General features: G+C 36.1%; 1 protein-coding gene across 1 annotated transcript in view; it reads right to left on the reverse strand.

Moving 5' to 3' along the window:
* Window positions 1–16,128, reverse strand: part of LOC150105821 (uncharacterized) — a 104,281-nt gene that overhangs the window by 10,347 nt on the left and 77,806 nt on the right. Inside the window, exon 2 of the mRNA XM_090394570.1 lies at window positions 8,773–9,809. Within this exon, the coding sequence (XP_090250696.1) occupies window positions 8,773–9,809 (1,037 nt within the window). The remainder of the gene's footprint in view (window positions 1–8,772; window positions 9,810–16,128) is intronic.

Raw genomic sequence — 16,128 nt, forward strand, 5'->3', positions numbered from 1 at the left:
TTTAGTTACCGATTTCAAACATTTTACAAAGTTATTTTTTTAATGGCATACTACACTATGTTCCAAATTTACCACCAAAATTTATGTCGTGATCTGATCAGCAAAATGCTATGTAAAGCAGATTGCTGACCATATCTCATGCTATTGTTTTCTTTACTATTTTATTTTAAATTATTTTGCTAACCTTTAATCATGAGTAAAAGAATTAGGAGCAAAAAATAGAAGTGTTAAAATGATTCGAAAAGTAATCTGATTGGAAGAAAAATTTGAAATAATAAAGAAAAATGAACAAGGCGAGTCCACAGCAAAGACAGGACAAGAACACAAAAATGGGTGAATCAACTGCTGAATACAAAGAGAAAGGTAAGGCTGCTTCAAGTTCATCAAAAATGCACTGAAAATTAAAGTATTATAATGATTGAATTAGAGAGACTTCTTTTTTACATGGATCGAAGATTGTAACCAAAAACGGATCCCGGTAAGCACTGACCTTATTAAATCAAAAGTCTGTTTGTAACCTGGAAGAAGAAAAAAAAAGGGCTATCAATGATGGAAAAGAAGAATTCCACGTTAGTGCTGGGTGATTTGAGCTTTTCAAAAAGAGAAATAGCCTATGATTAGAAATAATGTTCTAATCACAGGCGAAGCTTCAAGTGCGGATAAGGAGATATTCAGAGATTTTGAAGAAAATTGTGTAAGAAGGGGACTATTGTGATCAGCACATATTTAATGTCGATGAAACCGGCTTTTTATTTTGGAAACGAAAAGACTTTTCTAGCCAAATCAGAGAAATCTCAGCCTGCTTATAAAGTCGCAAAGTCGAATGAAATTACTTCTAGCAATATGCGAGCAGTTTCGAAGCACATGCTTCCACATTGTGCAAATGATGTTAGAGGCTTTTCAAATGAATCTAAGTTAATTAAATCTCGTTATGAAGAATTGAGTGATTCCGACCTGCTAAATTCAGATGAAGAGCGGGAAGATCCTGAAGAATATGAAGAAAATTTAATCACTGACAAGCCCAAAGAGGTTTCACAGAAACAATTTGAAAATAGTTTTCGTACAATCGAAGTTTTTAAGCAGCAATGCTTAGAGGCTGACCCTGATGAAGCGAGGAGCAGTAAAATTTGCAGAAGAGGCAATAGGGCCATACCGTCAGCTGTATGAAAAAAAAAAAGAAAGAGAATGCCCACCAAACTACGTTAGCTCAATTCTTTGTTAAGAAGCAGAATAATGAATTTATATTCGGAATATGTTTTACTGTCTTTCAGCTTCATGGTTTTCCTTTAACTAGGGCCTGAAACATACCCTAATTCTTTCATAAAAAAAATTAAGGGTCAAAAAAGAAATCCGAGGAACGAATTATACATTTTCCCATAGGTTATTATATTCGATTAATGCGTTTTCGATTAATGCGCCTGTTTTAAAGAACGCATTAGGCGCATTAATCGAGGGATTGCTGTATTTACTTTTGCATTATTTACGGAGGACCTCATCGGCTGCCTTTCTAACAAGCTTTGTTTTCCTGTTTCTGCCCATCTACTGTCTCCTTTATCAAAGTATGTTCGAAATGCAACAAACAAGTTAAGTAAACCATCGTTTTTTTGAGAGAACTACCTAGGTTTTTATTTGGTCGTTAATATATAAAGATATAAACAACAAACCAAATACGTTTTACCACAAATTACGTGCAGCTTCTTAAAGGTTAAAATATATAAATGATAAGCTAGCAAATCTAAAATGTAAGTAACAAGCGAAGCTTGCAGGGACCGTCGTGGCATAAATAATAGAAACACTTGGAGACAGAGGAAGGTGATATCACTCATCTGCTTTCCATTGCTTGGAGATGATTAGCGGAAAAGCTGAAATCTGGCATATGGCGAGATGTGATAAAGAATTTCGAAATGTCAGTCCTTGAGAGAGACGTGAGAAATAAAAAAAAATGACCATGACGGATCCTTTTATCTAACGGAAGAGGAAGGCTAATTCTAGATAAGGCATACAGCTACTGTTCCAACCGATGTCATGATGCCTGTGGGAAGAGTGATAGAATGAACCTGAACTTTTTTCTCTGTTATGAGCGACGACTTCAAATGATTTTTTTTTTATCTATAAACATCTATATGATCTATTTAAGAAAGGCCACAGGAACGAGGAATTCTTCAAATTCTCAAAATATTCGTAGAAGTGCTTAATGGCTTTTTTTTTTTTTTTGAGAGCACAGGGGACTATTGATGACGAGAATTGGTTTGCATGCCACTCTGATACCACGAAATTTGAAGAGATTAGCGATTTTGCTCGAGAGTCTGCCGATGTAAAGGATTGCAACTGAGTCTCTATAGTATATATCAGGAGTTGGTTGCGGAGTGGGGTTGGAGGATCGTAATTTCTGGACCAGTTTTCCAAGATATTCGTTAAGAGTGAATTGGTGGGGTAGAAGTTGCAGTTGCTCTTCACTTATCTTTTCATCATTTTTATGAGAATTTTCTTCCATACAATTCACCTCAAACATTCCTTAAACAAAATGCCGTTTTCAGTTTTCTTCAAACTGATTGCATTCATATCCTGGCCTTTTGGTGGAAAAATCTGTCTTCATGTTTAGATCCAATCTAAGGCTTGAAGATTATTTATCGGCACTTTTCAACTGAGGAGGAATAAACTAGTCTCATAAGAAGGCGATGGAGTTTTTTTCTTCCCAGAAATTCCGTTTTTCTTTTTTTTCAGAAAAATGGCAAGCCGTCACCGACGATGTACGCATTTAATAGACATAATATACTGGCTTCAGTCTGGAATCCTAACCTAAATCCTTAATATCTGTCACCAGAAAGTGTTTTGATTATTCTGTTATCTTTAACACTTTTAATCATTGAATATCAATATAGTACTTTCTTTGTTTATACTTCTCGCCATTTTCCCCCATTCCCGTTTGTCTCTTCTCTGTTTCACTCCAATTATTTGATGTACTACTCTCTGATTTCAACTTGAACTTTTACACTATTTAATGTTCTGCAAATATGTTTCGCTTACACCCATAATTTTTCATTTATTATCTATCATTTGCAGTGGCGGCTCCTGGCTTGAAATCGTGGGGGTGCTGCAACTTTAGAAATATACATACACACTGGAAGTACATTGTATACGTGTTTGGATAAAATATCAAAATTGTGGTAAAAATTAAAAAAAAAAAAATTAAACATGAAAAAATATTGTTTATTATCGATAAAATTATACAGTTTGGTATAATTGAAAATTACTTAAAAATAAAACCATTATCATAATCCCAATAATGTTCTAAAATAAAAACTATAACAAATGTTATGTCTTTAATTGTAATGTCCAATTTAAAGAGATGGAGTAAACACGATAAGCACTACGAACACTCTACTACTGGCGCAAACTGCATATAAACAACAGTGGAATGCGGGACGGACAGTGCCGCATTATGCTAATAGCTCGTATCTCACTATGACGTGCATATACTCGCGTGCGTAGCAATATGACACTGTGCTAAACACAGTGCTGCTAGCGTCCTTCGCCCTCCTAAATGCTACAAGATGGATTTTTATTATTTTTTATACAAAATAAGAGAATTGTATAGGATTGTTGACGATAAAATTAAATATTACAAGCAAATATAAATAAATTAATAAATATATTTATATATCGGGAAAATTCGGGGATGCTGCAGTTCTACAGTACCTATGCACGAGCCGCCCCTGATCATTTGACATTGTGACATTTGACACTATGCATATCATAGTGATCATATAATCACTATGATAATCAATATGTATCAGTCATTTATAAAAATGTCCTCACAGAGTTAACTTGATTATTACCGATTTTTTCCACACGCCTATCATATTATAATATTATGATACCTATGACAGAAATTATTTCAGAAAAAAAAGCATAAGATTTTTTTTTTTTTTTTTTGAGATGGACTGAGTCATTGACTCTTTATCTCTTCATCTGATTGAAGAAAATGTGTGGATTGGATGTTATTGAGCTAAAAGCTCAAGTCATGGCTGAGTAACGGCAATAGCCGAGCCTCAGTTAAAACTTCATTGGCTACAGCATTGCCATCCGTTACCCTGGGCATAATCCGATTCAGATACGTATTGACAATTGATATTAATGGCTTTAGGGGTGAAGCAAGATGCTTTTCATATTACCCGCTATCTGTTACGGCTACAGTGAGGGTAAAATTTTATGAGCAGTTTGCTCGCCCTGAATGGGTATGGAGATTATGCATCGGTACACGAAGATAAAATGGCTTTTGGTCTTGTATGTTTAAATCCGTTGCCTCGTGGACTATAGCTTGCTGAACCAGATCGTTGGGGTGTATGGATGTTTTTAGAAAAAACGTTGTTGCTAAAGATTGTAGGAAAGAGAAGATATAAGGAATATTTGTATCTAGATGAAGTTGATTGTTTCTGACGAATCATGGGGCATTTAGAATCATTCGCAAACACTTGTTTTGTACACGTTGAGTTTGATAATATCTGTTGTGGAGGTGTGGCTCCAGGCTGGAGAAGCATAAGTGACTACAAGACGAATCGTCAGCTGGTATAAAAGCAATTTGATTCTGATGTTTAGCTTGCTGTTCCTGTTGATTAGGGAGTAGATCTGAGCGATGGCTTTAGTTGCCTTTGCACACGTAGCTTGATGTGCTGGTTAAAAGTTAATTTTTTGTAGAGCACGACACTAAAGTATTTTGTTTCTCTCTGCCAGGAAATTTTATTACTGAATAGTAAGACGTCTCCTGCAGGAGATATCGATCTTTTCGTGAAGAGAATGACTGAGCTCTCTTGGGGATTTACTTGTAGTCTCCATTTGGAGAACCGTTTCTCTAACTTTAGAAGGATTTCTTGAAGCTTTTTAGTAATGAGGTGTGGCCGAAAAGATCTGGCTAATAATGCTGTATCATCCGCATATAGGGCACGATGCATGACATTGGGTTGTGTGGAATGTCTGACACGTATATATAGAACAGCAATGGAGCCGGCAGGGAGATATGCCGCGAGGTAGTACCATTGATGTTGACTTGCATGCTTCTATTCTGTAAATAAGATCTAATTAGGTGTACCATTTTCAGTGAGATACCGGCTGAGATAAGTTTATGTAGCAATCCGAAGTGCCATATTTTGTCAAATGCTTTGGATAGATCAAGAAAAACAGCTCCGGTGTATTGACGCCAGTTGTAGCTGGTGGTAATATATTCAACTTTAGGAAGGATGTTTAGTTCATTTACCGAAGCTTGAAGTCGTGAAAAGATGACCTTCTCTGCAACCTTACCCAGGATGAAACTGATTGGACGATAATTTTGAGTCAGATGCGGGTCCTTGCCTGGCTTATGTATAGGGATTACATCAGCCAGTTTTCCAATTGGTAGGAAAATAGTGAAACCTGAAGATTGCATTTATGATTATGGTCAGGTGCACTACAGATTTTCGGGACAGCAGCTTGATCATCCTGTTTGTGATGCCATCTGGAACAGGAGCTTTTTTGTTCTTTAAATTTTTTATAATATCATATATTTCAGAAGGTGATGTGGGTGAAATATGGTCAGCACCGGTAACAGGAAATTTTAATGAGTGTCCGACCTGACTGTGAATTTTATACAAGTGATCGAAGTCTAAGTTTTCATACGAGGGCTTGCATTGCTCTTCTAAATTTTTTGCTACGGCTTCTGCCTTTTCTACGTCTGTGTGAACAAGGCCCTGGTTAGAAAGTATAGGGGGTAGGGATCTGCCTTTGTTTATAATATTCCTCAGTAGTCCCCAGATAGAGTGATCAGTAGGTGAGATAGAAGCTAACTTTTCTTCCCATAATTGATCTCTGTATGCTTTGAGTGCATCTGTCACTACACCATTTAGTCTGTTAAGAACGGTTTTTTCTTGTGGCGCGCGGGTGTTGTGAAATCTTTTCCTTGCTCTATTTTTTTCTCTGATCAAGTTCATAATATCTTCGGGCAGACGACCAGGCTTGGGGAGTTATTTGTGAGAGGTGGCTGCCATTATAGCGGAGTTAATTTGTTGGGTGAGGCTTGTGATTGCGGTTTCAACATCTTCTTTTGAACGTATATGAGGAATGGGTCCAATGTAATCACGGAATACTTTGACAATTTTTCCCACGATATAAATGAATGAGAGGGATGAGACAGGTATTCTTGTTTTCCCAGCTGTAGTAGAATTGGGCTATGATCAGATGACAACTCGTTCAATGATTTTAGGCTGTACTGAAGTTTAATATTTTGCAGGATAGCTATATCCAGGATGTCAGCAGCGCCAAACGTACTGAGATGAGTTGGTTCGGTGGGGCCTGCCACAACAGCATGGTTTGATCCTATGTAGTTGGAAAGGATGCAGCCATTCTTGTTGGTGGTTCTACAATTCCAGGCAGGGTGCTTGGAATTTAAGTCTCCGGCAATAATGATGCTCTCTAACGCCTAAGTTGTCATTTAGATCGGAATGCAGTAGCGTTTTTAAGGGTGGGTTGTAAGCTGAGTAGCTTTTCAGTCCGCCAGCCGAGCTAGTGAATACTTCCGCGCCTGTGACCTCAAGGTTAGTGGTTGGAGGGTTGTTTACATAATGGTGTTTGATATAATTTTTAATGAAAATGGCAGTGCTGCCGCCTCTATAGTTTAACCTGTCGGTTCTGTATAGGAGATAACCCCTTATTTTAGGGCTGTCCGAGGGTCTTAGATGTGTCTCGCTTATTAGAATAACATCTGGCTGATATCTCTGAGTAAAGTCTTGGAGCTCTAAAATTTTGTTTCTGAGGCCATTTGCATTCCATGCAACGATTTGAAGAGAGGTTGGAATTAGTTTGTTTCTATTCATCTACTGTATAAGTACTGTGAAAATGGCTAATTTCACGTAGGAATCTTTTAGTGGAGGTTGCTGAGGGGTTTGACAGGCTGAAGTCTTGTAGCATGTTTAGAGAGGCAGTAATAACAGCTGTCAGGTTTATAGGTGCTGTTGGCTGATTCTGTTCTGGTGTTGACTTGTTCGAAAGGGCCACATTTGCATAACCTCTTGTTTGCCTTTGGTATCCTCTATTTTTGAAGGCCTCTGATTGTGGTCGCTGAGCCTCCAGCTGTGGTGCATGGGCCTCTGGTATTCGTGTATTAGAGGAGGAAGACTGTTTAGCTGTTTCCAACCGTCTGTTCTTCGGGTGTTGAATACATCTCTTATAGTTGGCTTGGTGAGGACCACCCAGTTGGCACAATTAGCAGAGGTGGTTTTTGGCTTTGTACAGATATTGGTTGGGTGGCTATCCCCACACTTCAGACATTTAAACTGAGCTTTACACAGTTGCTGGGCGTGGCCAAACTTTTGGAACCTGTGGTATTGTCCAGAAGATGCCCTTTTCCGGAGTGATTCTGGTGTGATGATGAGCCGCATACGTATTGAGCTAACATCTCTAGTCATGACTGGGTAGCGGTAATAGCTGAGCCTCAGTTAAAACTTCATTAGCTGCAGCATTGACACCTACTCTATTCACTCTATCTGTTAACCATTCCCATACGTATTTTTTTTTGGGGGGGGGGGGGTAGATGGACTAAGTCCTTGATTCTTTATCTGGTCATCTGATTGAGAAAATCTATGAATGGGGTATTATTATTGAGCTATATATAAGCTCTGATCATGGCAGGAGGGCAACAGCAATAGCCGTGCCTCAGTTAAAACTTCATTGGCTACAGCATTGCCATCCATTACCCTTCCTAGTACCAATTTTAGTCGCCTCGTACGACATGCATGGGCTGTAGTGGAAGTTTTAAGTAAAGCCACCTTTAAAATTAAGACGATCCCCCGGACCACTCCCTACGAGTAGCTGAAAGACCATCCAACTTAGCGACTCCCCCCCCCACCACTGAGCAGAACCTCTCATATTCCAGGTTAAAGCATCTACTGACAAGGCCCCTCACGGGCCACGCCGGAGAACACCCTCTCCAGAGAACTCAAAATGCTCTCTTAGGGCAACCCTTCCCCAGAAATCTAAGCCCCCCCCTCACCGGGAGCAAAATTCCGGAAGAAACCTGAGAGAGCGAAACTCTGCGTCCCATTTTAGTCGCCTCTTACGACATGCATGGGCTACAGTGGGACTATTTTTATCTTCTTAACCTGGATACCACACGGGGATCCCATATATACATATATGTATTTTGAATGGGTTTTCATTGATAATTAGCGATTATATTAGATTTAAAATGGTTTCTGAAACAATTTTACTAAAACTTCAAATAATATGTAATTGAAACTAAAATCTTATTTATTGCTAATTTATTATTAATTTAATAAGTTATTTTATATGAAACAACATTTATTTGCCAAGATATTTTATTCATGAAGTTCCTCTATTTTCAAGTCAATATAACCTAATACTCTTATTTTGTTTAGGAGCACTCAGATATTTTAAATTCGCTGGTGGTTTAGACATGTAATTTAAGTGATTAAAGCTATTATGAAATTTGCATTAAAGTTACATTCAATCAACAATAGATAATGAAAATTTGCAAAATACAGATCCGGTTTATTTGTAATTAAGTTATTGTAAAATAAATGTAATATATTTAAAAATATTTAATTTAATTTTTCCATTAGTCATATCGTATTTTATATAACATTATTATTTAATATTTTAATTCTTTCAGTTTATTAGTTAATAAATGCGTTTATTTATTTTTTTTAAGGCATCACGCTGTTCAAAAAACATGAGTATTTCGTATTTTGTTTTTAAATAAATAAAGAGTTTAGACAACATTACCGTTTGTGTATTCCGCCTTGGAAGAACATAACGAAATCTCGCTGGAGGCCTTCTGGTGTTTCTAACTTCTGAAAGGGTATTTTCCTCATCTCTGGGTTCTGAAGATAAAGGCCTTAAGCGACGGCGAAAACTAGATGTTCGCGTATGAGCTCTTTCTAAGGACTGTGTAGGTAAGGTCCTTTCGTGTGTTGTTTCAGGTAATCGAAACGAAGATTGAAGCACAGCATTGGTAACAAATCCTTCATCTCTGCGTCTATCTGCTTGTCTGTAGTGGGTGGTCCTGGTAAATTTTGTTGTCGGCGTGCTTGGAGTTACTCGAGTGGGTTTGATCTCGGTGTTAACAGAAGTGGTAGTCACGTGAATGGACGTACTGCGACTACGCGCTGACGTTGGATTGATTTTAGGTTCCGATGACTGAGTCGCAGGCGCCGAAAACACAATTCTTGACGTACTTTGAAGTATTTGCGCGTATTTACCATCGATGTAAGTGCCAATGACTTTAGTTTCGAACACGGTTGTTGTACCTCCCTCCTCGTGAGTTCCTCCTAGCACTGTGACGAGTCCGGTAGGATACTGTGGCGCCGTCGGTGTGGGCGTCTTATCCCGGCTACTGCTAGCAGTGGTGATGGGTTGGGAAGGAAAAACTTCTCTGGAGGTTGAAACAGCAGGTTTCAATGGACGAAATGACTGGCCATCAATATCATCGGCATTGGCTTCATTGTCTAGTTCTTCACCGGTCTTTAACGGGTTATGACCCACACTTCGAGTGTAGGACAAGTCCTGGATATTGGTGCCCGATTCTCGGATTGGTTCGGCGGACTTCGTGATTTGAAAACTACTAGAAGTTTCAGGAGCAGAAGAGGGATCGCTGTTTTCAGATGCAGGGGTGAAAACGATTACAGTGCCATCTACTGTCGTTCGGAAATTCAGAAACCCTCGCACTGTGACAGTTGGTAGGCCTGTTTCGGCGCTAACCGTTTTATCCCCAGCCTCGCTACGGACGTAAACAGGGGCCGCATTGGCATCCACTAGAAGTGCTAGAAAGAGGAAAAAATAAAAATAAATAAAAATATGAAAGTGAATTTAATCGTGTATCAGTGTAATATCAAGGATTAAGTTATAATATCAGTGTAAGAAATGCATTATTCCCAATGCTACACTAGTACTTCTTATTTTATGATTAAATGAAATAAAAATAATAATAAGCTAACGCCTTTTTTTATTCCCTTATAGGGAATAGGCGAGGCCTTTTAAACCTATCTAGCTTTTGGAGACTGACAGTTCAATCTTCACGGGTAGCCAATCAGAGATAGCTAGCCCTTGACTATCAATAATTATAAGCCGCCACCGATGAAGAGATTGGCAAGTAAGTGCTGCCATCTCTTGATACCTAACCCTAACAGAACATGTCACTGTCTGAATTAATGTGAGTTCTACGGCCGATTTTCTTGAGTTTACGGGATGAAAAACCCGAGTTTCCGGGAGAAAAATCCCGCTTGTCCGTGCCAGAGATCGACGAACTCGGGAACCGGTCGAAGAAAGGCTTATAAAAAGTTCCTCCAGTCGGCGACTAGATTTGAACTGAAGTCTATCTTCACGCGACCTAGCGGAGAAGATGCAAGCTCCCACTTCCACTGAGCTACACAGGCCTTGATTGAATTATAATTCAATTCAATCTTTCTTTAATTTATAATTGTCACATTTAAAAAAAGGAGAAAGATAAAAGTGGTTTCATCATTATTCCTGAAAGAAATAATTCTGTCACTTTATAGAAACAGACAGAAAAATCACGATTACATATTTTGAGACAAAGAATGGAAAATGTTACTGCGTTGACGTAGATAGCTTTTTTATTTTTTTTTTCCAGAAAAGTAAATGAACTTCCTCAGTCGAATTACTGGCATTTGTTTGCGGATTCTTCAGAAAAAATAAAAAGCTTAAAAGCAGTTTAGTTGTTGAATGATAGTAAGGAAAAACTTTCCATACTTCTCACATATGCAATTACTATGAAGAAGACTTTTGAAATTATATCCAAGTGACTGGAAGTTATTTAATAAGATAGCAATGGCTGTTAAAACTTGGAGCAACTGCTTCAAGTTTTAACAGCTGTTAAGTTCGCCACTTCGTTTCAGAATCCACTCTTAACTATTATACGGTAATTGTTATTTGACCAATATTGTTCCATAATAAAAATAAAAAAAAATTAAAAATAATAATACATATAATTGTTAATTAGAAAAAAATATTTTATAAAAGGAATATACACATTCAAATTCAATTATTTACATATTTCACTATTTTCATAGTACAGTTTTACTTTCTTACTATTACTACGTATTTCATTATTTTACATTTTTCCTGTTACAAATGTCAAATTGATATTTTATTTTCTTACAAGTATTGCTTTAATATTTTATTTTTGCTTATTATTTTCTTGCTTATTTACAATAAATTATAAAAAAAAAATTAAATATTGTCCAATAATACACTCAATTTTTAAAAACGCATATACGTACTTCGTTATTTTCTTATAAGCACCCTGTCTCTCGTTTTAAACACCAACAGTGGTCTCCTCTACTATTATGGAAGTACGGAATAGCATTCAGTGCTCTATTTTCTACATTCATCAAATTTCCTGCAATGATCATTGTCATGAATATCGCAAATGCAATATGATCGAGGCAAACTATATCATTACTGCTCTGCGTGTCTATGCTAAGTCCCAGATCGCTGCTATCAATGCAGTATGCATAACTAGCTGTCTATAGTACACTAAATGTCAGTTCCTTTAAATAATATACCTCTTATGTAGCGCATGAACACTAAGACAGTTGCGAAAGCTCTTTTATGATACAATTGTAATTGATATGGAACGTTTAAATGCTATATGTTAAACATTTTCGAAAATATTTGAAACTATTTAAAATATGTCATTATAGACAATAAGTAAAAGATCACATTATCATTATGTCTAATTTTTTTTTTATAATAACGCCTCCCACCCGAGATTATAAACTCTTCCACTTTAAACAGTACTGTTAATGGAAATTTACAATAAGCAGGACGATGTTCTTCAATCAGAGGCGGGCCAGTAGTGTCCGGCATCTGTGTGCAAAACTTTAGTTGGCGCCTCTGTACCCCTCCTCAAATAAAAAAAACACTTATTGAAAACGTTATTTTTAATATTTGATGCCAATAAAGTGATTATTTCATTTTGAATTTTATCTCCTAAATAGGAAGGATCATTAGCTACGCATCGTGTGTGTTCCGATATAAAAGGATCAAACTTTTCTAACATCTCAATGCATTTTAAAAAATTGGCATTGTTGGCAATTTTTTAAAATGAATTTTTTAGGCAAAAACTGCCTAAAAACTGTACTACAAAAATTATTCTTTTTATAACTTCATACCAACGTTTCCTTTCATTATCTAAAACTGTTTGTTGCAAATGATGAATACGAGTTTTTTTTTTTTTTTAAGGATGAAATTAATTCTGTCCATTTTTTGTAATTGTTCAAATGATTTAAATTTTTCTCATGACGATTCAGGTTCATTGCAAGATGTTGCCTATATTCTGCTGTTATATATTCTGCTGATAACAGCAGAATACGGAATAAAGTTAAAAACTGCAGCAGATTTTCTTATATATGTTTAGAGCAAATGCGAGTTTGAACAAGATTAAACAAATTCAAACGCGCGTCATCCTGTAAACAGTAAACTCACGCCAGTTCAAGTTTTTACTTGTTTACGCTAAACTACTTGTTAGAACTAGGATCAGAATGAAATAAGATCTTAAGGAATAATAACAAATAAGTGATTATAAATAATCTGTTTAAGACAAATCTATAAAATATAATTAAAATTTAAACAAAAATGTAATTTATTTTGATATAATTAATGAATAATATTTTTTTAAAGTATTTCCTCCTCGCCTGAAATCTTTGGCGCCTTTACAATCCTGGCGCCTGCGTGCGTCTCACACATTGCACATATTGCCGGCGCCCCCTGTCTTCAATTCACAAAGGCCAAGAAATTTGCCCCAATCTATATCTTTAGATGAATCTACATTCATCTACAAATGCAGAGGATGCAGATGGTAGATGATAGGATGTAGATACTATCTAAATCCTGGTTTCGACTCCTACTGCTGGATGTAGTACTATATATGTTCTGCAGTAGAATATCTAAAAGGTTTAGCCTATTTGGACTAAAATGAAGGAAGGGCTGCAGAGGTTACATTCTCTCTCTCTCTCTGCACCACCTGTACAAGTTATTCAACCTGTATGACGACCAGATTTAACATATAGTTATTTCTCGTGTTACTTGAGATCCTCTGACAATTTCCATATAACTGGACCAAAATGGAAGCAATATCGTAAAGGAGAGAAAAAGAAAGTAAAATACTGAAAGTAAAGATACTGCAACATGTAACATTGTTCAACAAAGTACAGAGAAAGTAGGTCGGCTATCATTTATTAACTCTTACTTGGCTGACTTTATTGTTTAATTTTTGAGACCATAAATCCTCCTCAAAAATCCAAGCAGTACCATAATAACAGCAACAACATTACCACTAATCATTAAAAAAAATAATATCGGTAAAGTAGATCTAATGTATTACCAACCTCCTACTTCCTCATTTGGCTTCCTTTTTTTACATCTGTAATATTTCTATAAAATAATAATGTGTTTAAACTAGTATATTTATGACATTTAATTTATAGGCGTATAGTTTGGAGAATAAGATGTAGGAGTCTTACCATATATTCTACCGCACGGAAATTTTAATTTACATATGTAGTTAATTTAAACAAGCCCACGAATAAATGTTAGCAGACGTTCCAAATAATGTAAATTTTATTACAATAAAAATTTACTACACTGCAAATTATGTAAAGTTGTTATTTGTGTCTGGTCTGCATCAAATCTCTTGTCCAGACAAGGCCTCCTAAGCAGAATATCGTACAGTTTATAATATACTGCCATAAACTTTTTTTAAAAAAAATTCAATATAGTTCATGTTCATTAGAAGAAAACAGTCCCAAGTGTCATTTAACCTTGTCCCTAATTAGAAATCTTTCCATTGCCTAAGAGAAATTATCACTTTCTATTGAAGTGTGTACATAAAATGATGTGACAGATGTAGTTCAACATTATTAGTCCTTCAAAACTTCCATGACTTCATCTCATAAAAATAAATAAGTGAAACTTACACAGTCGAACGACAAATGTCATTTAAATTAACACTTGAAGAAGCATAACTCAAAAAAAATTAAAAATAAATAAATATATGTTAAGAAATTATTTTATGCCAATGTTCCACTTATACCAATGTCCTTTGTTATTCGCGTTGTTTCTTACTTTTTATACTTTAAGTTGCATTTCTTCAATAATATATTTCTTTGTATATCATATAAATGTTTATTTCTCCATAAAAGTCTTTAAAACTTTAGAGAATTGTAAATAAATAAGGAAAATGAAACGAAATCGATATTACTCTTTCTCTTGGCATATATTATTTGAGTCATCCTTAAAATAACAGTATTATTGCAACTGTGTTTCCTGGTTTCTGGCCTTCGCAAAAATCTTGATTAGTCTCGATACCAGGAAATCGCATCATGACGTCATTTCCCGTTATTCGTAAGCTTGTTGTTTAGAGTTAGTTACTATTTTATGAGGCGTTCTTAAACTCCCTACTTGTACATTGTACATAGAATTCTTACTTCATTTTTTTATTTTTTTATTTTTTTTTTAAAGTGATTGAGAAATCTGTCGGCAATCACTTTGCGACCTGGAAGCGCCGTGTTAATTTTTTCCCACTTGAATTTCCACAAGCTCATCTACAGGAAGATTTTCTTGCGAACATCTAGAATATTTGCTATGTTTTGTTTAGTTAGAATTCGGGCCGAAGTAACAGGCTCTTGGAACAATGTGCTATTGGAAATCCCCGCCACTTCCGTATGAGTCCAACACTTCAGATGAGAAATTGTTATGAAAGGTTCATCGCATCCTAAATGGATTAGAATTCTATCCAACCATCCTTGTGATTGCAGAAACTTTGTTTGTTCATAACTTTCATGAGGAAATACAATTCGTTTTAGCATAAACAGCTTTTAAGCGATCTCCTATCCTCTGTTATCTGGGCGTCATGTTTTCTTTCTTCATAACTAATTACAAATGCATGTGATTCAGTATATTTAAACATCCAAACGCTAATCAAAATCCACATACTGATTTTTTTTCCTTCAGTACAAATCAGTATCGATCTGCCAAAGCGGGTATTAATAAATTAATAGGGCACTCCATCTCCCCCCCCCCTTTTTTATGAGTCGACTAGACTATATTTTGCTCATAAACAGTCCATCCGGGATACTTCGATAATTATGTAACATATTTCAACTTTACGATCCAACTTACACTGTCAAAAATGCCATATTTCTTTTATATGTATGAAAAGCTTTCTTTCTTTCACAGTTTGATAAATGTGACGTGATGTGTACTTTTTATAGGGTTTCCAAATAATTTATCTTTTTATTTCTCTGAAATAATAATATGGAATATTTTACTTACAATTCAACATTTTTAATAGTTTAAAATACTTTCTAAAATTTTAAAACCCTAGCTAATGGACTGTTTTTGAGTCTAAATAGTCTCTACATCTTAAGCCAACGCCACTGTTCCAAAGATGTGATCTGCTTTTACGAACGGAATTCTGGAGAATGTGGTAGCTGTGAATCCAACCAGTTGCTTATTGGAGGCCTGAAGTGACTAATGCTATAGTTTTTCTCCAGATAAGGGGATAACTTCAATCCGAGTCTTACCTGCACTTTGAGTGATCCTCTACAAAGACATGGCAAGAATACATCGGAAACTAAGAACATCCACCGATCGAGAATATAGTCTGATCACTAAATAGCACATAAGAGAGTAAAGCTGATAATCTGACAGCTTTTCGATCAACTAAAATGCTTTCGCTGCCACTTGCTCTGCCAGATCATGCTCGGGGGGGGGGGGGAAGTCCGAGTAATGATATGTGACTGCCCTGTTGAGATTACTCTGCAATTTATAGACAACATGTGCAAGAGTTCTATGAAAAACAACAAATCATTATATAGTAACGCAGTGGACAGAAAAACTTTCTCACTCATTGCAAAACATATGAGAAACATATGTCATGTTTCTCATGTCAAAATCAACCAAAAACCTTCACCATATATTTCGCAAAATTTCCTGGCCTACCCATAAGTATGAATGATGTGCTCCATTACTACCGTATATCTAAAACGGATTTCCCTTTCCTAACAGAACACTTCGAATTACACTCCCAAAAATGCTACCCATCTTAACTATTAGAAT

This window comes from Typopeltis vanoorti, chromosome 6 (assembly GCF_054136105.1).
Source record: "Typopeltis vanoorti isolate ZY-2024b chromosome 6, IOZ_Tvanoo_1.0, whole genome shotgun sequence".
Classification (NCBI taxonomy): domain Eukaryota; kingdom Metazoa; phylum Arthropoda; class Arachnida; order Uropygi; family Thelyphonidae; genus Typopeltis; species Typopeltis vanoorti.